Source organism: Equus asinus, chromosome 9 (assembly GCF_041296235.1).
Source record: "Equus asinus isolate D_3611 breed Donkey chromosome 9, EquAss-T2T_v2, whole genome shotgun sequence".
NCBI classification, from domain to species: domain Eukaryota; kingdom Metazoa; phylum Chordata; class Mammalia; order Perissodactyla; family Equidae; genus Equus; species Equus asinus.
The window spans coordinates 75414354-75438171 of record NC_091798.1 but is presented as its reverse complement, the minus strand read 5'-3'; the positions used below and the strand labels follow the sequence as shown (position 1 = coordinate 75438171).

Sequence of the window (23818 nt, the reverse complement as noted above, 5' to 3'; positions counted from 1 at the left end):
TTCATTTGTAAAATGGAATGGAAATAAGAACATCTCCATTTCTGGTGGTTTTGAAGACCACCATACCCTATCGGTCTCCTTCGCTTGTCAGCCTGCTATAGTAGAGTTCATGTTAGGAAATTTAATAATTTTGAATTCATTAATTTAAATTCTGAAATTCTGGATACAGGAATAAATTTTAAAAATAATAAGTTTTCATCCTATGAAAAAATATACAGTTTATCACTTCCACTCCCTTTCCTCCCCATCCATGTTTTGGGAAGGAGCTGATACTAAGATATTTAATAGCTCATCCAGAAGGCACCCTCACTGCTGTCATGTGGGAGTAGCTTCCCAGAGTCTCCTTGCTCTTTCGGCCCCTGAGCTTTAAGAAGGTGTCTCAGGAGAGAATGGAGTGGTGGTCCAGGTAAAGCGGAACTGGCGATCTCAGAAAAGAAGCTCTTTGTCAGTCATTGTGGACCATATTTCAACATTTTGACAAACAACGGGTCTTATTAATTCCCGCTAAAGAATCTCAGAGGCAGAAACACCGTCATGGTCAACCTGCCTCTGGGACCGTGAAGAGAAGTTCCCTGGGTGCGGTCCCAGGGGCAAGCTGCTTTGCAGAATACAAATGGGGCCAGAATATGAGCTGAGGCCTTCACACAACTAGTTTATAAGTTTCTTGAATAAATACTGTGTCTTTATATCTTCCAAACACCCATCATAGAGCCAGACTTCAGGGAAGGTCATTCTAGAAATTCTGATAACCTACCTGCTATATCTGAGGCACTGTGCTAGATGCTGGGGGCTACAGAGATAAGGAAAATGTGGTGTCTACCCGCCGTCTGATAAGGGAGAAGCCGGCAGCCTCAGCAGGCTGAGGCGCAGGAACATGAATGACTGACTTTAGCTCTCCTCTGAAATTTTCTGAGAGAAATTGTGATTCTGTAGCTCTCCTTGGAGTTGCCAAGGAGTGTGGATTAAGGAATTAGTAAAGGGAAACCTACAGCATTTGGTCACTGGAGGCTTGGTTTTCTTTCTGCAAAACAAACATACTAATGTCTGCCCTTTCTAGGTTGCAGGAATTGTTCGTTAGACAAGACAATGTAAAAAATGCTTAAAAACTAAGTACGATACAAATGGTAGGTGGATTGATCACACATAAAGATAGCTCTCTTTTCAGTTTGATCTCTGTCATAAATGGAGAAAATTCATGTTAGGGAATTTTATAATTTTGAATTCATTACTTTTAATTTCTAAATTCTGGATAAAAGAATACGTTAAAAAATAACAGGGTTTCATCCTATGGAAAATAGTTTGCCACTCCCGCTCCCTTTCCTTGCCACCCGCTTCTGACTCCTGCCCTCCCTGAAAGTTACATGCAGCTTCCCTCACTGCACTGTCTACTACGGCTCAAAGAAGAGCGTGCCAAGAACAGTGCCACACAGACCTCGCCCGAATCCACCATCTTCTCCACCCCTCTTCTGTCATTCTGAACGGTGTTGTAGGATGTATATACACGAGGCTGTTTCATGTGTTCTGGCTGAGAAGAGGTCCCATGCAAAATCAGCTTCCAGTTCACGATTCTTCCTTCGTTTTGCATTCTTCCAGACTAATGTATAAGCATACATAATTTTACTGCATGTTCTGAGTAATATCAAACAAACTCCTTCAAAATATTTAAGAAGAATTTCATAGTTAAAATCTAATTTAAAAATTCTGGGGGCCAGCCAGGTGGCACAGCATTTATTAAGTTCGCACATTCCACTTTGGCGGCCTGGTATTCCCCGATTCGGATCCTGGATGCAGACCTATGCACCACTTGTCAAGCCATGCTGTGGCAGGCGTCCCATATATAAAGTAGAGGAAGATGGGCACGGATGTTAGCTCAGGGCCAATCTTCCTCAGCAAAAAGAGAGGATGGGCGGCAGATGTTAGGTCAGGGCTAATCTTCCTCAAAAAAAAAAAAAAAATTCTGTGCATTCCATGTGTAGAGCCCTATATACAGAAAAGTAAATCACTGGATTTGTTCTTGCTATGAGCATTGACCATTTACAAGTTCAAGAATTTAAAGACTGATTCATTTCTTCATTTAATTAAAAAAGCAGAACTCTGTATGTGAACCTGGTTTTCTATATTGGGAGTCTTCTTGAAAAGTTGACTGTACCTTCTATAAATAGAATTATATTTATCAATTATCAACTAGTAGAAACATTCCATTGGGAAAAAGTCAGCCTCTGTGAAGTATTTTAAATAGCTTTCAGCTTTAATCAGTCCTTAAAAACTATGTATTTATGGGAAGAGTAATAATTTTCAGAGGCGTAACGATTATGTTAAAAATAGTGTGCTGAAATCTAAAAAAATCTAAAAGTGTAAGTCAGATTTTGCAGACTTGATATAAAATAGTCCCGTCTTAGTAAATAGATTTTCTTAGTTTCCTGAAGGCGAAGTTGAATTAAAGAGTGGAAGCCAAGCTCAAGAACAGGACCACTTACTAAGAACGTTTTCTTCTTCTCCCTGGAAGAGCAGGAAGTTTTACATCTTCTATTTCTAAATCACAATTTTAGCAGTCTTTAAGAGAAAGCTATTCTTGGAGAAAAAGGTAACAATGTTTATAGAATTTGTTTTAATTTAATTGACATCTTCAGGAACTTAAAATGATTTCTTTTTGAAAAATTATCTAGACGTGGAAATCTAGTGCTGCTGCTGCTTATGACACTTCTGTCTCGGGAGAACTCAGATCTGAAACTCTATTCATTTCTCTGCTGACCTGTAGAAAGTGCTGGCGAAATGATGCAAAAATAAATAATTCAGCTGTATTTGGCTTTTCTCTCAGACACTCCTTGCTGTATTTTTGTGATTGTGTGTCACAATTTTAGAAAGATAGCCAAGACTGTTAGCAAACAGAATGAAAGGGAAATGAGAGATGTTTTTCAGTTTGTTTCATAACTGAAACAAAACAAGTCCTATTAAATAAGCTCTCTTGTCTAACCAGTAAGCTACTTCTAAATAGCCACTGCAGTAAATATCTGCAAGAGTGCCTTGAGGTGACCCCAGCAGAGCGTCATAGCAAAGCTGCTCTAGCATTTAACTGTCTTTGTGAATACAGGTGATTCTGGTGGCTGAGTAGGTCATGTGGCCAGCTGCGTTCTGATATGGGAACACTTGGATTTGTCCCAGTCTGTCACATTCTGGATCAGCATATCTCTTTTCTTTCTTATAGTATGGCTAGTGCTTAATCTATTTTTTTTCTTTAATCTATATAGCCAAGTGGGCATGGCTTGAAACACTACACCTTTTCTTTACTTTTCCTAGGGATGATTAAAGTTCCTTAGGGCCCTGATTGATGATGATACCAATCTTAAAGTGCTTGTAAGCTTGCGTTTCTAGACCCTTGCCTTCATGCTTACCATGTCTGTAATTCGCAAAGTCCAGGTACCGATGGGATTTTCTCCCCACGTGTGAACAGACATGAAGTCCCAGTTCTTAAAGCCATTAGGAGATGTATCCCGCTCTCTTTCAGCCAACAGTACAGTGCTGGTTCCTGTTTTCATGCAACAAACAGAGGTTAATGAATGTCCTAACAGCTCTGATAGAAGGATACTCTCTAGCATCTAATAACTGAAAATGAAAACTGGGAGAGATTAGCACTCTTAATTTTCACTTTCAGTCTAAGACTAGAATAGAGACGTTCACAAGAAGAAAAAGTTTTTATCCACTGTACTTAGCATATTGCCTGGCATATAAGTTCTCAATAAGTATTATAGAAAAATAATAATGAATGGATATATTGATTATGGTTTATTTGATTAAGAAAGCTCAGAGAAAATTACAAGATAAGTTACATTAAAGAAGAGAGTTAAAGACTCAAAATACATTTTTGTAGAACTATCATTTTGAAATTTAAGAGGAAATCTTAAAAATTTAATTGGTGCCTGAATCTATAATCTAACGTAGACATAAAAAAATAAAGCTAGATTAATTTAATAGTCTCTTGTCATATAAAAACTAGGAGTAACTCTAAAATTTCAAATCCAAGCTCTCTATAGATCAATAAATAATATTTCTTTCTAAGCGAAACAGTCAAATGAACCATAGGGCTATCAATGAAAAAGCATTCCACAAATACTTCAGATCAATTCTAAGACATCTAGAAAGCATAACTCCAAAATTAACAGAGCCTACTCCAGTCTTCTAGGAAGTTCATATCCTGGAAGGAGATTACAGAGGTAACTCATCTTTCCTCATGTATCACCTATAGAAATTGAATTTAGTCCGTTGAATCCTACTAAAACGTGAAAGAGTATTGGGATAGCTTCCCCTGGTTGGATTGTGGTTTATGGCTCACAAACTCTTTCCCATCCAGGATCTCTTCTGAATTAGCACCCTCTCAGGAAAGGGAGATGTGCAGATATCATATCATGTGGCCTTAATCACATCATCATGAAAAATTTGTTAGTCTTTTCAACCCTCTTTCATGGATCAGAATTCTCAGTTTTTCAATTGATTTATCGTATGTGTCTGATATATTTGTCAGCTTTTTAAATTAATTATCAGAGTAACTTTCAATAATGCATTACCTGAGAGAAACAAATGATATATTAGTGACCTGGGAAAGCGAGCACAGCTTGAAAATGTGTGACTCCAGGAAAGTTTATTAATTGGTATTATTTGAATAATCTTCATTCTCCGTTTATCTAAGGACCAGTGGGAATGAGTGGGGTGGAGTTCTGATGCCAAGAAAGATGAATTAAAAATTAGCATATTTTTTAAGACTTAAAAATATCTATTGGAAGACTTAGTCCTCTAAATAAACGAAAACAATCATTGATTTGAAATTATTTAACTTACACTTAAAAATTTAAACAAAGAGTTTAGAAGAAACTCTTGAAGGTTTTTTTTTTTAATTTACCAGCAGCAGAAGTGAGTGTGACATGAAGATCTCCTCTGCGGGAATATTCAATCGTTGCTTCAAATTGCACGTGTTCCAAGGACTTGATAGCATTTTCTTGTCCTTCACAAGCTCTTGTTGGAATTTCAATGATAACTTCTCCATTAGCTGTCAAGGCTCTAAATACATTAAAGAATCATCACTGAATATAACGTATCTTTTCTTCCTTGCATTTTATGCAGATATGTACATATTACCCTTAACTACTCAGCTAGGCTTTCTCTCCCTGTTATGAGCAGAACCCAATTCAGGATTGGGTATAAATGAATTTTAATGCATAAGACAATGGGTAAGATTTTTACCCAAATTAAAAAAAACCTCTACAATTTATGTGGAACCACAAAAGAGCACAAATAGCCAAATCACTCCTGAGAAAGAAGAACAAAGCTAGAGGCATCACATTTCCTGATTTAAAAATGATTTCAAGAATGGGCAAACAATGGGAAAGGGTAGTCTCTCCCACAAATGGTGCTGGGAAAACTGGATATCCACAAGCAAAAGGATGAAACTGGACCCTTATCTAACACCATATGCAAAAATCAACCAAAAATGGGCTAAAGACTTAAGCATAAGCCCTGAAACTGTAAAACTCTGTGAAGAAAACATAGGGAAAAAGCATCATGACATTGGTCTTGACAGTGATTTCGTAGATAAGACACCAAAACCACAGACAGCAAAAATAAAAATAAACAAGTGGGACTACATCAAACTAAAAAGCTTCTGCAGAGCAAAGACAACCTATAGAATGGGAGACAATATCTGATAAGGAATTAATCTTCAAAATATATACAAACCCCTACAACTCAATAGCAAAAAAACGAATAACCCAATTCACTAATGAGCTAAGGACCTAAATAGACATTTCTATTGACTAACATATGAAAAAATGCTCACCATCACTAGTCATCAGGGAAATACAAATCAAAACTATAAAACCTGTCAGGACGGCTATTATCAAAAAAACAAAAGACAAGCGTTGGTGAGGATATGGAGAAATTTGAACCCTTGTACAATTGGTGGGAATGCAAAATGGTTCAGCCACTATGGAAAACAGTATAGAGGTTCCTCAAAAAATTAAAAATAGAGGTACCATGTGATCCAGCAACCCCATTTCTGGATATTTATCCAAAAGAATTGAAATCCGAAGCTCAGAGAGATATTAGCACTCCTATGTTCATTGCAACACTATGTACAACAGTCAAGATGTGGAAACAAGCTAAATGTCCATCGACAGATGAATGGATAAAGAAAATGTGGTATATACTTACAATGGAATATTAGTCAGCTTTAACAAAAAAGGAAATTCTGCACTATGTGACAATATGGATGAACCTTGAGGACATTATGCTAAGTGAAATAAGCCAGTAACAGGAAGATAAATACTGCATGATTCCACTTCTGTGCTCTCTAAAATAGTCAAATTCATAAAATCGAAGAGTGGAATAGTGGTTGCCTGGAGCTAGGGGCTTCAGGAAATGGTAACTTCTTAATCCATGGGCATAAAGTTTCAGTTAAGCAAGATAAGTTCTAGAGATCAGCTGTACAACATTTTACCTATAGTTAACAATAATGTACTGTACACTTAAAAATTTGTTAAGAGGGTAGATTTCATGTTAAGTTTTCTTATCACAGTAAAAAGAAAAGAAAGTGGTAAGGAACGCATATATTTGAATACAATGCTATTTGCTTTGGAATCAAATTTAGGCAGGTTTGTCTTATATCCTTCAAAAAGTGGTCCATTACTGCAATAGACCCTCTTAAGAAATGATTTTCTCTTCCTAATGCATGTGCCCTAAGCCTCCCATCCTTAGGCATTGTGTGTAAGTGGGTCTTCAGTATAATCATGGTTGTCTTGATAGACTCAACAAAATAGTCACATCAAATTCTGATTCTATAGCCAGATGTGGTGGGCCAGGTGTGGTCTATGTAAAAGCAGTATGATAAAGGACCTTTCATGGAAAAGTTATGAATCACAACACTGTGGCATGAACTGAGGTTCTTTTGGAAGGTTCTGGATAATACTGGTTGCCAAGTGCTGCATTTCATCAATCCTAAGATGCACTTTTAAAAATATTTTAATATCTTTGAATTTTGGATGAATCTTAAAACTGATGGCTGGTAATAGTTTAATTGGTAGTGATTTTTCTTGGTGGTATGTAAAACAATGGTGTACCTTACACTTATGCCATATGGTAGGTAGGCTATGAGAGGAAAATGCCAATATGCTAACATGATTCACAGATCTTTGATTTCTCAGTGATTCTCCATGGACCCACAGGGAACACTGTCAAATGCCGTCTCTGTCTACTTCAGAAGGGTAGGTGAGAAAAGAATTAGGCAGAGTGACAAACATCATAATCAAATAGTGCCACGGACACACACTTGTTTAAAATTCTTAGAGTCACTTACCTGGGCTCAAAGTCATTGTCCTTCACAACACACTCTTTCTTCTCAGGCACGCTGCTCCAGGTCCTGGGCTCAGCTAAATCCACCAGAGCTTTGGCATTTAGCAACCCAAATCCAAATCTACTATTCACCATCAAGCCTGCTCCATTCTTTTTCCATCCGGGGTTATTGGCCAGTGGGTCATACTCAGAGGTCCAGACAACCAGGTGCTGCATATCTCGCCAGGTGAGATTTGGACTGGAAGGGAAATGACCCAAAATATCTTTCAGGGACAAAATGAAGTTTCCTTGCAAATGCAAACGCTAAAAACAAGCATCTCCATTCAGAGATTATGAAGTGCCTTTTGCAACTGTACTTATGTAATTCTAGTGTGTATGACTATTGGTATGTCTTTTCATTCAGAATTCAAAATAGAGTACTGAAAATTCCCCATGCCATGTAAGTTAAGCTCTTACTATGAATAAAATTTGGGCTTTAGCATTGTAGAAATGTAGGACTTGGTCCTTGATTTCTAATTACTTAAATTTAACTGGAGAAAAGTTAAAAATGACATTTCCTTTGTGTCTTCCTGTCTTCTGCTGTCCATTAACAGCTTTAGCATTTTCAGCATTATGAATCCACAGATGAGGGCTTGACTTCCTTCTTAAGACTCAGATGACTTTAAAGGCACAGGCTGGCTACCTGTTCTTAAATATTTCTTGCCCCTTTTCTTTTTTTTTTTTTTTAAAGATTTTATTTTTACTTTTGCTCCCCAATGTCCCTCAGTACACAGTTGTATTTATTTTAGTTGTGAGTCCTTCTAGTTGTGGTATGTGGGATGCCGCCTCAGCATGACCTGATGAGCGGTGCCATGTCTGCACCCAGGATTCAAACTGGTGAAACCCTGGGCCACTCAAGCCGAGCGCGTGAACTTAACCACTCAACCATTCGGCCAGCCCCGCATCTTTTCTTTACAGAGCAAAAGTGTCAAGAAACTCTTAGTTACTTGAAATCATTCTTTCAAGGCACTATGCTGAATACTGTGGGTATATTCAAGGAGGTGGTTCTTGTCTTTAAGAAGCTTACAATCTAGTAAAAGAACTAAGTCTTTTTATAACTATACTATATCTGTTCATACTGTATTGTAGGAGTTTAGAGGAGAAAGAATTCTTTCAGGATGGAAAGATCTAGGAAGACTTTACTGGGAGGAAATATTTGAGCCGAACTTTGAAGGGTGGGTAGAATGTCAAGAAGGGGAGAGACAATAGATGCAGAGAAAGCATTTGACAAGATCCAACATCCATTTATGATAAAAACTCCCAATAAAATGAATATAGAAGGGAAGTGCCTCAACATAATAAAGGTCATATATGACAAACCCACAGCCAACATCATACTCAATGGGGAAAAACTGAAAGCTATTCCTCTAAGATCAGGAACAAGACAAGGGCGCCCATTCTTACTGCTCTTATTCAACATAGTATTGGAAGTCCAAGCCAGAGCAGTTAAGCAAGAAAAGGAAATAAAAGGGATACAAATTGGAAAGGGAGAAGTAAAACTGTCACTATTTGTAGATGACGTGATTCTATATATAGAAAACTCTTAAAAATCCACAAAAAGCTATTAGAAATAATTAGCAAATACAGTAAATTTGCAGGGTACAAAATCAACATTCAAAAAGCAGTCGCATTGGGGCTGGCCCCATGGCCGAGTGGTTAGGTTTGCGCGCTCTGCTGCAGGCGGCCCAGTGTTTCGTTGGTTCGAATCCTGGGCGCGGACATGGCACTGCTCGTCAAACCATGCTGAGGAAGCGTCCCACATGCCACAACTAGAAGGACCCACAATGAAGAATATACAACTATGTACCGGGGGGCTTTGGGGAGAAAAAGGAAAAAATAAAATCTTAAAAAAAAAAAAAAGCAGTCGCATTTCTGTACACTAACAATGAACTGACAGAAAGAGAAATCAAGAATATAATCCCATTTATAATGGCAACAAAAATAATAAAATATCTAGGAATAAATTTAACCAAGAAGGTGAAAGACTTATACACTGAAAACTATAAGACATTACTGAAAGAGATCAAAGAAGACATAAAGAAATAGGAAGATATTCCATACTCATGGATTGGAAGAGTAAACATAGTTAAAATGTTCATTTTACCTAAAGCAATCTACAGATTCAATGCAATCCCAATCAGAATTCCAATGACATTCTTCACGGAAATAGAACAAAGAATCCTAAAATGTATGTGGAAAAACAAAGACCCCAAATAGCCAAAGCAATCCTGAGAAAAAAGAACAAAGCTGGAGGATCACAATCCCTGACTTCAAATATACTACAAAGCTATAGTAATCAAAACAGCATGGTACTGGCACAAAACCAGACACACTGGCACAGATCAATGGAACAGAATTGAGAGCCCATAAATAAACCCATACATCTGTGGACAGCTAATCTTCAACAAATGAGCCGAGAACACAGTGGAGAAAGGAGCATCTTTTCAATAAATGTTGTTTGGAAAACTGGACAGCCACATGCAAAAGAATGAAAGTAGACCATTGTCTCATACCATACACAAAAATTAACTCATAATTAATGGATTAAAGGTTTGAATGTAAGACCTGAAACCATAAAACTCCTAGAAGAAAACATAGGCAGTATGTCTTTTGACATTGGTCTTAGCAGTATCTTTTCAAATACCCTGACTACTCAGGCAAGGGAAACAAAGGAAAAAATAAACAAACGGGACTACATCAAACTAAAAAGCTTCTGCATGGTGCAGGTAACCATCAACAAAACAAAACGACAACCCACCAAGTGGGAGAAAATATTTGCAAATCGTATATCTGATAAGGGGTTAATATCCAAAATATATAAAGAACTCATACAGCTCAACAACAAAAAAAACCATGAACAACCCAATCAAAAAATAGGCAGAGGATACGAGCAGACATTTTTCCAAAGATGATATACAGATGGCCAATAGGCACATGAAAACATGTTCAATGTCACTAATTATTAGGGAAATGCAAATCAAAACTACAATGAGATATCACCTCACACCCATCAGAATGGCGATTATTAAAAAGACAAGAAATAACAAGTCTTAGAGAGGATATAGAGAAAAAGGAGCTCTCATATGGTCCTGGGAATATAAATTGGTGCAGCCACCATGCAAAACAGTATGGAGATTTCTTTAAAAATTAACAATAGAAATGCCATATGATCCAGGTATTCCACTTTTGGGTATTTATCCAGTAGAACATGAAAACACTAATTTGAAAACATACATGTACCCCTATGTTCACTGCAGCATTATTTGCAATAGCCAAGACTGGAAAGCAACCTAAGTGGCCATCAATGGGTGAATGGATAAAGAAGATATAGTATGTATATACGATGGAATACTACTCAGCCACAAAAAATGACGAAATCATTCCATTTGCAACAACATGCATAGAACTTGAGGGTTTTATGCTAAGCAAAATAAGTCAGAGGGAGAAAGATAATTACTGTATGACTTCACTTGTATGTGGAAGATAAACAAATGAACAAATACTCAGATAAGGAGATTAACAGAGGGGAGGTGAGTGGGGGGAGGGCTAAAGGGGCACATACATATTGGGTATGGTGATGGATGGAAACTAGACGTTTGGTCGTGAACAGGATACAGTCCGTACAGAAGTCAAAATATAATGATGTACACCTGAAATTTATATAATGTTATAAACCAATGTGACCTCAATAAAATAAATTAAGAAAAAAGAAAATTAACAACAACAAAGTGAAGTGGAGAGAGAGAAAAGGGGATGAGGCAATGGAGCCAAACCTCTGAGGGAGGAAGGTACAGGATGTGGCCAGAGTACAGTGAATAGTCTGGTCTGCTGGGGCAGGGAAGAGGCAATGAGGAGTACTGAGCCAGAGAGCGAGGATTTGAATGCCAGGAAGAGGAGCTTATACTTTACCCTTTCAGCAATGGGGAATCATCAAGGATTTTTGAGCAAGAAAATGGTATAATCAGAAGTCTTAGTAAACTTACTTTAGCAGCAATATAAAGATAAATCAGAGATGCATAGGATTGTTGGGTCTATTAAAAAGAAGATGAAGCCTTCTCTGATCACCCTATTTAAAATTTCAGTTCTCCCCACATGCTCCTGAGCTCTCTTATCCTGCTATACTTTTTTCTTCTACAGTACTTATCACCTTCTAACACATGGGACAACTCATTTGTTTTGTGTATTATTAATATCTGTCTCTCCTGCTAGAATTAGCCATGAGAAGGGCTGAGATTTTTATCTGCCTTCTTCTGCGATGTGTAGCAAGGTCTCAGAAGAATGCAGGCATATGCTGAGTAAATATTGGTTGGCTGGATGTATATGCCAGGTATATGCTGAGTAAATATTGGCTGGTTGGATGATTGAAGGTACCTAAGTGTTAAATAGCCCCAAATATAATTTTAAAACTTATTGCCACTTGTCATGAGATTCTTTCAAGATCTCAAACTTTTCCTTGGCTTTGAGACCTGCATTGTTTCTATCAAGCTAATCAAGCATTATTTAATAAATAAATGCCCAAGTGTTTAGTCCTCAAGGTTTCTCTCTCATCACTAGGTTGTGAAATAACCATCAGGGGACTCTGGCTCAATTTGCTGTTTTCTCCCCAGAGACCATAATTTACTGGTTAAACAATCCCCTGGTGACAAGAAAGAAGCAATGTACATTCCTGAACATTGAGGAGTCCAGCTCCTGGTTAAAAATCCCGGCCTCATCACAGGCATTACAAAGACTCTACCTGGCGGGCCTCACAGGGAAGCTGCCCTCCCCGCGCCAGCCTGTGTGCACAGACCATGCATCGCAGTTTCTGAAGGGAGTTGCAGTCAAGAACTCAGGCGCCCCTCCCTGGTCAAGTTCTTCCCATATTTACATTCCTAGCCCCTGCGACTTCATTCCTAGGTCTTCTTATTTGAGGCCTTGGTCAGAGGTCTTCTTCAGGTGTCTCTGCCAAGGCCTCCTTACAGGGGAAGGAGGGAGAAACCTTGAAGACACTTTATCCCACTCTGACTCAGTTCCCAGTACTTCTCCACTCCTGGCCTTCCACCTCACCCCACCCGCACCCCAGAGTCCATAAAACTAAGAGAGTCTTTTGTTGGGGCTCCCTCAGCAGTGAGACAACTCCCATGTCTGTGATGCTCCACCTGACCCTCCACTGGTGCACCTGTCCGTGGGGGAAAATGGAATAGGGGGAGTCAGCATTTTCTCTGGTTTTAGACTCTGCCTTACACCACCAAGTGAGCCATTAAAGGCTTAACTCTTTCATTTTTGGTTTGTTGCTTTAATTGACTATTCTGACACCTGGCAGCTCAGTACACTCTCAGCTCAGCTGAGTGCCTGACAAACATCACTTAACCCCACAGAGTGACTGATGGAGGCCTTAGAAAGACTCCAGTTCTGTGATTCTCATGGGTTCCAGACAGCCTGCATCATAATCACCTGGTACTCTTGTAAATAATAAAAAGAATAACTTTACTCTTGTAAAGTTCCTGAGTCCCACCACACTTGCTGAACCAAAATATCTGAGGGTAGGACATGATTTTATGTTTATAATAAAAAAAACTGTCTATGTTATAGCTAAAATAATAAGAGTTAGAAGAGAGAATGCAAACATATAACTAATTAAGACAATCAGAAATCTTTCCAAATCATGGAGTCAAAATAGGGCGTAACAGAAGACACATTAAACTATCTTCTACTACCAAGGACCTGGGTGACCTTAAAGCAAGTCACTTCATCTCCCTGGGCCTGAGCTGACTCATCTATAAGATGAGAGGGTTGAGTGTGACAACCTCCAGAATTCCTTGCTATTCAGACCTCCTATCTGCCCAATGTCATAAATACCTCGTTGTAGATCTTGTTTCCACGCCGGCCATCCCACATTCAGGAATAACTAACTAGCTGAGCATAAATGGCTATTTTCTCAGTGTAGAAACCAGGTCTGTCCTATAAAGCACTTTTATTGAAATTCTTGCTTCCTTCCAGTCTTTTAAAGGGAGTTTTAGGTAAAAGCCCCTTATCAAGGTGGTCAATAGGCAACATACCAACCTCCCATTCAGACCATCAGTGTGAACAGGTGTGTTATGGAGGTTGGGATGAAGTGTACTATGGAAGCATAAGGCAGGGTCTTGATAGTGATCATCATGATAATCAAACACAAAGGATAGACTTTCTATATTGCTATAGTAGAGCGTTTGTTTTATATTTAGTTGCAAGTTTCATTGTTTTTTATTTTCTTTTACTTATTCTTTGCAAAATATTTAAGGAGGCTTCATTGTCATGCAATTAGAAAAATTAAGCCAATTTTCCTAACAAAGTTCTTCTTCATTCATGCGATTGCATTTCATAAATGAAAAGGAGCTTCTAACAATAGTGCATCTCGTTGCTGAAAACCTTCCTTTGTTAATTAGTGCTCAACAGCATCCACAATAATTAAATTTTTTAATACTGCATTGGGTTGCTAATCAAGGATATGTTTATAGAAAATAAGGGTTATGGAATTAAACGTTGAAGTGAAGCATTGCTTCTAATTAGAAGAGTGTAGGGAAAGAAATCTGAAGACAAAATTCTAAAGTGAAAAAGTTTTAGAGGCTACCTGGTTCAGCCTCTAATCACATCAAAGTGAGCCTGGATGTGGAAGATTTTCTAACCTGGAGACTTTCCAACACTTCACAACCCAATGAGTCAAGGATTTTTTTAATGGGATTTATGTAGAGGTTTCATGCAGCATTGAAAGCCCATTTCCCTTTCTCCAGCCTTTAATGAAAACAGGAGATTGGTTCATGTTTGTTTAATGCCTCCAAAGGTGGGAGGGGATTCAATATTTCACTTCAAAATCTTTGTTCTTTATTACAAATTATTGATTCCTTTGCACTCTCTTCAGAAGACAGGTTATTTTCTGCCATCTTTCCTAGATATTCTCACTACATAATAATGGTGCCATGGGCATTTATCTAAGCAGTTCCTGTCTTTATTAGTGTGCATGTATATATATATATGTATCCCTTAGCGTGTGTGTGTGTATATGTGTATATATATATAGATATATATCCAGGATATGCTTATTAAGTACCCTAATGGGGATCTTCCCAATAACAGCTGGATGAGGTGTTAGGAAAACACAGTTTTAAAGTAACTCTTTATTGCAGCTGTTTCTCAAAATTTGGCTAAGATAACTACCAGCATTAAAACTGCCTGGGATACTTGTTAAAAATGTGGATTCGTAGGCCAAATACCAGAAACTTCTGGATCTGAGTTGCTGGCAATAGGACTTAGGAATCTGTATACTAAATAAACTCTCAAGGTTTATGCAGAATAAGGTGATTATTATATATGCTGGTGTCCAAGAAACACTCTTCTAAGGAAGGAAAGTATTCCTCTCTATATATTTGAGCCATAAGCCATTCTTTCTTCTTCCCTCTCCTCTTCGCGATCCCCAGTGCTCCAGCTGTGTAATATTTACTGTGTCATAGTAAGTAGTCTGCTTGTGACAGGAGCCTTTGATGAGGAACTCATAGACAGATGAGAGCTATGATGTTCCTTTATGAGCCCCCATCTTCTGACCCCCCCTCTCTTTGAGGGGATGATGGGCTGGCATTCAATGTTTCCTCTTCTTTACAGGGCAATGGGAGGTAGTGTAGTGTAGTTGCTGGTGGCACAGGTTTTGGGGTCAGATAGACCTCATTTTGAATCTCTTTGTGGGATCTTGGTTACATTTCTCAACCTCTCTAAGCCTCAGTTTCATTTATTAAATGTAACTCTTAATTTCTATGTCACAAGGATGTTGTAAGGATTAGTATTGTTTATAAAGAGGTTAGCACAGTGCCTGGTCGTAGTAAGAACATGATGAATACTGAATGTTATTATTCTTGATAAATTTAGCCCCGAGTTCTTCTTCATTCTCCACAGTTATTTCTTGAGGAGTGGCACATGGTTAAATGATCCTTCTAACCTTGACCATCTAGGGACACTTCTAGACATTCCGGCATTCAGATTTTCTGAACTAATCATCTCGGTATAGACAATTGAATAGAGTTCAGAAAATTGTCTATGTGAGAACAGACATCTCAATAATCTCTATGTACTTTGGCAGGAAGTATATAAATGTTAAGATAGGTTGTGTTCATCTTACTGATGATTGAATCAAAATGAAAGGAATTAAATTCTTAATATGCACCAGGGATATCGTAGACTCTTAATGTCTCTTAAATCATGAACAGTGTGAGAATCTGATGGAACCTACAAAGCACTGCCCAGGAAAATGCCATACACACACTCACAAACAATTCTGCATCTAGTTTCAGAGAAGTTCATGGACCCCTGGAAACTCATCCATGTATTTCATAGCAATCCATGGAGCCCCTGCTTTATAAACGGTTCATTAGAAATTAACTAAGGTTAATGAGGCTAGACCATTCTCAGATCATTTTCTCCTTGTACAGAAAAAGGTTTGAAATTTTAAAAATCAGAGATTGCAATTTTGAAATTTCAGTTTTTATGTGAAATTAACATTACATCTGTTGAGCTAGATTTATACTATGCTGGCCACTAGACAAGGATGGGCTATACTTGGCTAATTACATTTACATACATCTAATAGGTTTAGGTAGAGAAGACAAAATTTTAAGGATGGTTTTCTTTTAATAACTCCCCAGAGCTAAAAGCTTATATCCTAAAATCATGAACATCATAAGCCTGTCTCACCACCTGTATGCAACTGCTTGTCTTCGCAGGACCTTATTTTCTTCCTCTCTGGACCTCTCACCACCAACCTCCACAATTCCATGTTGGATGATCTATGTATGCTGACACCTTCCATTACAAATTGGAGAATCTTCTAAAGGGAAGAGGTTTGAAAAAGATGGTCTGATCTGACCCCTCTGTTTTATAGATGGTAAATTGAGCTCTCATTGGGGAATTAACTTGCCTAAGGTCAGACAGCTGGAGTTATATGCCTAGAACCTGAAGCCAGGTGTTCCATGCTCTTTTTACGGCTTCGAAATTTTTCCTCAAATATGGTTTGAATCGGCTGATGCCAGTCTTAGCTTGTGTTCATAGACTTTGCCCTCTGTCCATCCTCTTCCTGTTACAAGTGAACTCAGATCCTGAACATAGCTCTTCTGTTTGGCCCAAGAGCTTCAACTTTCCCTCTGTTTCTGATCGAGCACCTGGATGTTCTCTTCACTTACCAGACATCTTCCCAGCCCCCTCAAGTAGGTAGACTCTTGGTGTGAGCCTTGCTAGGCCTGTCTTTCTTAGCCACTGTGGCCATCTCATAGCTGAGATACCAGGGACTAAGCCACAACTCCACAGGTGGCCCCAGGGCTCCTGGAGCTGTGCTGGACTCTCCTGGACACAGAGTCAGAAACTTCAGGGCTTTCCCAGCTGTGGCACAGGCCATGGTGTTCTACTCTTCTGCTACTTGAACCTCCTCTGCTGAACATGACATAAGGGCACTGCCTTGTCCTCTCTCTGGAGAATATGGATGTTCTTCTAGGATAACCTCCTTATTAGGAAGGATAACAGTAATTTACAAGTTCAGTCGCTTCCTCTATCATGCAAGCATAGCTCTTGACTTGACATTTAATGACTTCTCACCACACAAAATCAGAAAGCAGAAATGAAGACAAAAAGTTGTGAATATACAGTGTGAGACAGATATTTTCCTCTGTATTAAGTGTTAGACTATTGGGTAACTATTATGAGGGGAAAAAATGTTATTACATCCCTTTTTAACATCATACAGTAAAATACATGCCAGGGGGATTTAGAACTTAAATATGGTAAAGGAACCATAATAAAAGACATATAAATAAATGTTTATCTAATTTTGCGTTGTAAAGATTTTTCTGAGCGTAAAAGCAAAGGAAAAAGCCTTAAAGAAAGAGACTGACAAATATAACTGTGTACACATTAACTTCAGAACATTAAAAATTGTGTAAATAAAACTAAAAGGTAAATGTCAAACTAACCAAGCATGAATAGCTTTTCTAAACTAAGCCCATAAAACAAAATCAAGGTCACAACTAAGTAATCACAGATGATAAATGGCCAAAGAATATAAAATATTGAGCTAAATTAGTAATGAAATAAAAGCCTATAAAGACGAGATACCATTTTCACCCATCAAAATAGCAAACATTTCAAAAGCTAATAAAAGTAGCTTTGATAAGTGTTTAGGAAAGTGGCACTTTCACACATACACTGCTGGTGGGAATATAAAATGGTACAGTCTCTCTGGACAGTAACTTGTCAATATGTATCAAAATCATTAACACATGCATGGCCTTTGACCCAGAAATTCTAATTGTGGGTGTTTATTTAGCCTGCGGAAATTATCAGAGATGATAACCAATATTTATGGACAAGAGTGCTCATCTAAGCATGATTAGATGATTTTAATAAAATTTGCATTATATAATACATACTACAAAAAGATAAAAATCCTGTTTTTAATTTTCACATCCCCTGATGTGTTATATCAGCTCCAGGGCTGGGCTTATATAATCTGAAAAAAAGGATGTTTTATAAACTCGTTGTTCCTAATACTGCCCACAAGAAATTATCTGGACAAAGTCTTTCCTGGTGGGAATAAACAGAAGTGAGAAGGCCTGGTGTCTGAGTGGGAGGAGGATTGGGAGAAGAGCAGGTTTCTAAAGGTCAGGGAACGTTGATTTAGACATGAGAAAGAGCTCTTAATATATTATAGAGTGGATTCAAACAATTACAAAATAATGTGTATATTAAGATCCCAATTTTATAAGATGTGTGTGCATTAAATATACATTGAGATCTTAACAGGAAGAGAGCTTATTTTAATTTTTTTTTTGTAGTTTTCTTAGTTTTCTACTGTAACCAGGTATTCAGAAAACAATCCATGTTATTAAAAAGAAGGAGAAGCAGCCTTAGTAAACGTGATTCGAAGCTTTCCACGCCTTACTTTGCTTCCAGGGCCAGAGCGAAGATGCCAGCAGCCAGGGGTGCTGAGGCCGAGGTGCCCGTGTGGGTCTCTGTGCAGTCATTGTGCAGGTCGGCGCTCGTCTAGGTGGCATCGGGAGGAAAGAAACATGGGAGAACATGTGAGCAGTGTGATCCTGTCCCCGGGGGTTAACCACACGGAGGGCTGCATCTGCTATGATCAGGAAACTCAGCTGATTCGATTCCCCCGCTTCCTCCTTTAAACCCCAGGCGGATGTTTGCCATCTGCTGATATTTTGGTTCACTCTCCTCTATATGCAACTTGTCTATAATTCTGGCATCAGGATGCCTTTTCTGGGGATGAAGTACTCCCACTATGAATATTTTCTCTTCTGAGATTCCCAACGAAATGCTGTCTGTAAAAAAGGGACTGTTTCGAAATCACTGTGAATCATGCTGGCCCATTAATCATCAGGTCCATTGTGTTTGGTCTGGCATATTTAGAAATTCTGCCTCATGCAAAATTCCCTTTTGCCTTCAGATTGACATTTGACGGCCTCTTCAGCACAAGGATGGAAAGCCATCCTAATTTTGGCCACTTGAACTACTTGCACAAAATTGTTTAGTGTGTAGTTTGTGCTCACTATTGACATAATTTTATGCCTATGAGTTAGTGTCCACACTTGCACTTTGATGAAAATGCTGAGTTTTTGAAACGGAAAGTGTGCTAGACTTAGATCTGGGTTCAAATTCTAAAACTGCTGCTCAGTAGATGTGTCCCAGGGGCGAGTCACTTGGTTTCTCCATCTGTAAAGCCAGGTTGACATTTCCTGACTCGTTTTCTGAGGCTAAAGTGAGATCCTGTCTGTGAAAGCATTTTTACACAATATCATTGCATGTAAGGAGTTACCCAGCCTAATTGTAGCTTAATGAAGAGGTTGCCTAGAAGAAAGGAAGAACCCCAAAAGACTTCCAGTCATCTACTTTAAGGACCACAGCGCTGCTGGCTGAATAAGTAGTTGGGCCAAAGGATCGCTAACAAGACACCCGACCAGGCCCCTGCACTATGGTTTTTACCTAAAGACTTCAATGTGTGGGAGGGAGGTGTAAAAAAATAATTTGTTCTATTATCACCTCCTTTGGCTTCCCACTTGTAGTCACTGAATTTCTCAAGTTACAGTGTCTCCGCTCCTCAGAGGCCTGCAGAAGCAAGATTACCCTTTTTACCTGTTGACGCAAGTAAGCCCTCAGAGATGACTGTGCTGTGGAAAAGGTTTGCGTAAAACAAAGGCTATGTTATTGCAACCGTCTCAAATAGAATCCACCAGCTGTCTCTCATATGGCTGATTTACCTAAGGAGGGATCTTTACAAAAATGGAAACTCTTCCTCCTATTTCAGAGCCGAGTAGCTCAGATGAGGGACAGTCTTTGAAATGGTGGCTCCGAAATGCATAACAGGCTATTTTCTGAAAAGCAATTCTGGACCACCCACAGAGGCAACAACAGCCAGGAGCTCTGAACACAAGTGGGGTCCATGTCTGATAGACCCCTTTCTAAGGTATAGTATGCCTGCCATAAAGGACCTCTGGGTAGAACGTCAGTGTCTATTTTTTGAGTAATTAAGGTATGGGCATGAGAGGGGAGCCAGGGCTTTTAAGTTGAGACCCCAGTTTTATACCGTCTAAACCAGAGTAGGTTGCAGAAAAAAGCAGAGTTACAGAATAGTGATCCTGTATGAAGAAGAAGGTAGTTCTGACAATTTTGTTGAGATGCCATTAATATGAATTTTAAAAACATTCCACAGTCTAATTATTATGGAGTTCACCCACAGTATAATTGGATCATGACCTGTTATTTCATTGAGATTAGGATCTACGAACTTTAGCTATTTGGTTCTTTCTGTGTCAGGAGTTAAATTTGGGGCTTTAAATTTTTAAATTAAAAGTACCTCTCTTGGTTCTCAAAGGCCCCTGTGGCCCATCTTCATCGTGCCCTTGAAGGGAAATCCAATAATTGCCCTTGGCAGTCTGACTCATGGAAGCAAAGACACAGCCAAGCGTGGGCTGGAGATGCTCTCTGAGCATATAACCTTCCCGAGCTGCTTATTTGGATGCTGAGAAGTTCACCTCAGGGGAAATTTGGACTGTTATTTTTCTTCAGGTCGTCCGTTCTTAGGAGACGTAGCTGGTGTATGCTCTGTATTTTTATCATCTGCTAAAGGGCAAGTCAGACCGTATCCCTGATATTAAAGGATCAACAAGTACAAGAGTGATAAAGCCCCTACAACCCTGGAATCTCCTTTAAGGCTGTTTTCAGGGAGCCATCGCACAAACCAAATAGACATTTGGAGTCTCAGCCATTTGTAATGACAGGCTTCTCAGGGCTGAGTTTAAAAATGACAGAGAGGCAACATCATCTTGGCAGAAGCATCATTATGCCTGCACAGAAAACTTTCCAATATATGCCAGGCTTTCAAGTAAGGAAAGCGTGAGTCTCCCCAACTGACACATCAAGCTTAAGCAAATCAATTTTACCAAAGATACTGACCAAGCGATCCTTTTGAACACAAGCCATGCGCTCCTACCTACGCAGAGAGTTAGACAAAAGCAACATACGATTCTCTGATCGGTGTAATCGCCGCTGCTGTAGGAGGTGGCCAGCGTGGAGGAGCACTTCTCAGCATACCAGGGGGACAGGCCTTGCTGCGAGGCACTGCTGATGGAGATGGTGTAGATGCTGTCCGTGTACCCATCACAGTCACAGTTATCTCCCTGACGCCCCCCGTTCCCGGAAGCCCAGACGAAGATGGAACCCTTTCCTTGTCTCCCCTAAAGGAAAAGCCAGAATAGAACATATCACATCTATTATCATCTATTGTGGGTCACTGTCACACCCCAATAAAATCCCCAACAAACACATGAAGGAAGTTCTCTGAGACAGTTATTCAGAGGAGCCTGTTTCAACTCCAGGGGCTCCAGCAACAATGTTGGAAATCTCACAAGATTGTATATTATAAGCCACTGGGCTCTGGCTCTGCTGTCCTGCTTCATCTGGGCTGTCTCTGGGATGGGGCTGAGCGAGTGCTTTTCTTTATTACGCAGATTCATAATCCAGCCTTTAGCACTCACTCATATTTTTTCACTCTTCCCTTGGCTTATGTCACTACACTTGAATCTTTGAACTTCCTCTCTTTCTTTCTCCTTGAATCTTCTGGCTGACTGATAGAATGACAAAATCAGGCATTATTCAGATCTGCTTTGCAGCTGCATTAAAAGGGACTCTTCAATTGAATAGAACTCGTCAAGGCTACCCTTTCTATGATTTTTCAATTTGCACTCTCCAAAGTTTCTACTTTTGTTTCATCCTGTGCAGAACAAGGCCTCAGACTCCTGGCAAGAATGCAGCAAATCCAAGTCACAGAGCAGCACAACCAAGGCGCAAGTATTCACCAGGCACATGCAGAGTGAGAAGTGGCACGTGGCTGTATTTAAGGATGCATTTTCAGAGCATTTAAAAGAAGTCTGGGTAGTAGTTTACCTAGTGTAAAAATCCAAAAGCAGCAGGAAAATGAGAAAAGGCATACAAGGAGTATTTCTTAAGAAATACTCTAGGAGTAATAAATCTCTTTTGAATGTCAGACCCAAATGGGGAAAACTCTCTTAACCCTTAACTTCCATCCCTTTGAAGAATGATTTGGCTCTCTAAATACACGTCAAATTGTAAGCAATGACAAGAAATCCACAACCATTTCTTTTCACATAAATGCATTCCCTCCTCATTTCCAAACGGTCAGGTTTCATAGTAGGTGGGTCTGTGTTAAGCATCTCACCTGTTTGACACCATATTCAAAAGCCTTCTGGGCTAATCGGCCAGGCCCTTCCACAGTTTTCCCATCATCATTTGGGCCCCAACTGGCACTGTAAATATCCACATGTCCAGGATTGAATCCAATTGAACTGGCTTCAATAGCATCAGTCACAATGCCATCCAGCATTCTTATGCCTGCACAGCAAAACAAACAAGCATACACATAAGTTGATGTCAGCATGTACATGTAAAATGGCACAATGCTGAATCATTTTTTTTAAAGGACTCTCAAAAGAGTCAAAAACAGGGTAACCACTGGATGTCCTAAATGCCAGAGACTCAGCTGCTAAGAACACAGAAGATACAAGTCACTGCCTGCATAAGCTTTCTTATCTGCCCTTTAGAGATAACTATATGCATGTGCAGTGCCCATGGTTTCTGTTGATTACAAAATGTCTCCCCTCCCTCACTACCCCAATAACCTGAAAACGACAAGATAGCTTTCAGAAAGAGGCATCAAGCAGCCCTGCCTCAACACTCCTGCTCCTGACTATACCACGAATGGCTGTGGCCCAGCCTGTGCCGCACAAAGGATTCCGTACAGGAAACCACGCAGCTTGAAAAGATCTACCCACAATAGAAAACTAACAAATAGAGAAAGAACTTTTGTTTCTAAGCACTGATTAAAAATAACCCAGAGGCCATTCTTTTATGTGTTTGCTAAGAAACATTTTCAAGGAACATGCTTCCTTTTCTTCTAAATAATCTCAAGGATGAAATCATTGCCATGGATTTCACTCCTGAGGGAGAATCATTTTTCATCAGGAGAAGGCAGATGTGCTAGCTTTTTGTGCCTTCCAACAGGCTGTCACCCATCATCAGACTCATGGATCCAAGAACAAGGAAGGCAAAAGCAATTTAGACAGATACATGAAGCTACCTGGTTATTCTCAGCTTCAGACTGATAATGCAATGGAGTACACAGCCTGAGACTTTCACACTATTTTTTACTATGGAGCATAGGTAAAAAGAACATGTAATTGACGTGATTAGTGAAAGTCATATTTATAAAAAAAAAATTGGTTAAAAATGCATTTGGGAAAATAAAATCCCAGCTCTTCTACTGACTAGCTGCATGATCTTGTGCAAACCAGTTAACCTCTCTGTGCCTCAGTTTCTTCATCTGTAAAGTGGGGACAATAACAGCTCACATGCATTGAAGCTATACTATATGGAACTACCATTCTATCGGCCTTAAATGTATGAACTCATCTATCCTTATGACAACCATTTGAGGTGGGCGCCATAATTCTACCCATTTTACAGGTGGAGAGACTGAAGCCAGAGAGGAAAAGTGACTTGCCCAAGGCCACACAGCTTGAAACTGGGGAGCTGGGACTTGAATCCCAGAAATCTGGCACCCAAATCCATCCTGTTAACTTCAAGGATACACTGCCTATAATGTGTTGTAGGCGCCTAATAAATGAAAAATATTATTTAAAAAATGCATTTGGGGCTAGATCATCAAAGGGTGGAGTAATAAAAAAAAAACACCAGTAGACTTGGATTCAGAAGTCTCGTGTTTTAGTGCTACACTGCCACAAACTGTTACCTTGAGAATCTTGTTTCTGATTCGTCCTCTATATTGATGATTCTGTCACAAACTGTAGCTGCTTAGTTCATCATAACTTAAAAAGTGATTTCTTTTTCCAGGTAATTACAT

General features: G+C 39.2%; 1 protein-coding gene across 1 annotated transcript in view; it reads right to left on the bottom strand.

Annotated features, from left to right (window-relative positions):
- PCSK1 (proprotein convertase subtilisin/kexin type 1) overlaps positions 1-23818 on the bottom strand; it is a 45161-nt gene that overhangs the window by 3296 nt on the left and 18047 nt on the right. Inside the window, exons 7-13 of the mRNA XM_014867508.3 lie at positions 22118-22290; positions 20904-21116; positions 18311-18411; positions 7343-7576; positions 4895-5052; positions 3393-3526; positions 1433-1594 (exon numbers count right to left, since the gene is read on the bottom strand). Of these exons, the coding sequence (XP_014722994.1) occupies positions 1433-1594; positions 3393-3526; positions 4895-5052; positions 7343-7576; positions 18311-18411; positions 20904-21116; positions 22118-22290 (1175 nt within the window). The remainder of the gene's footprint in view (positions 1-1432; positions 1595-3392; positions 3527-4894; positions 5053-7342; positions 7577-18310; positions 18412-20903; positions 21117-22117; positions 22291-23818) is intronic.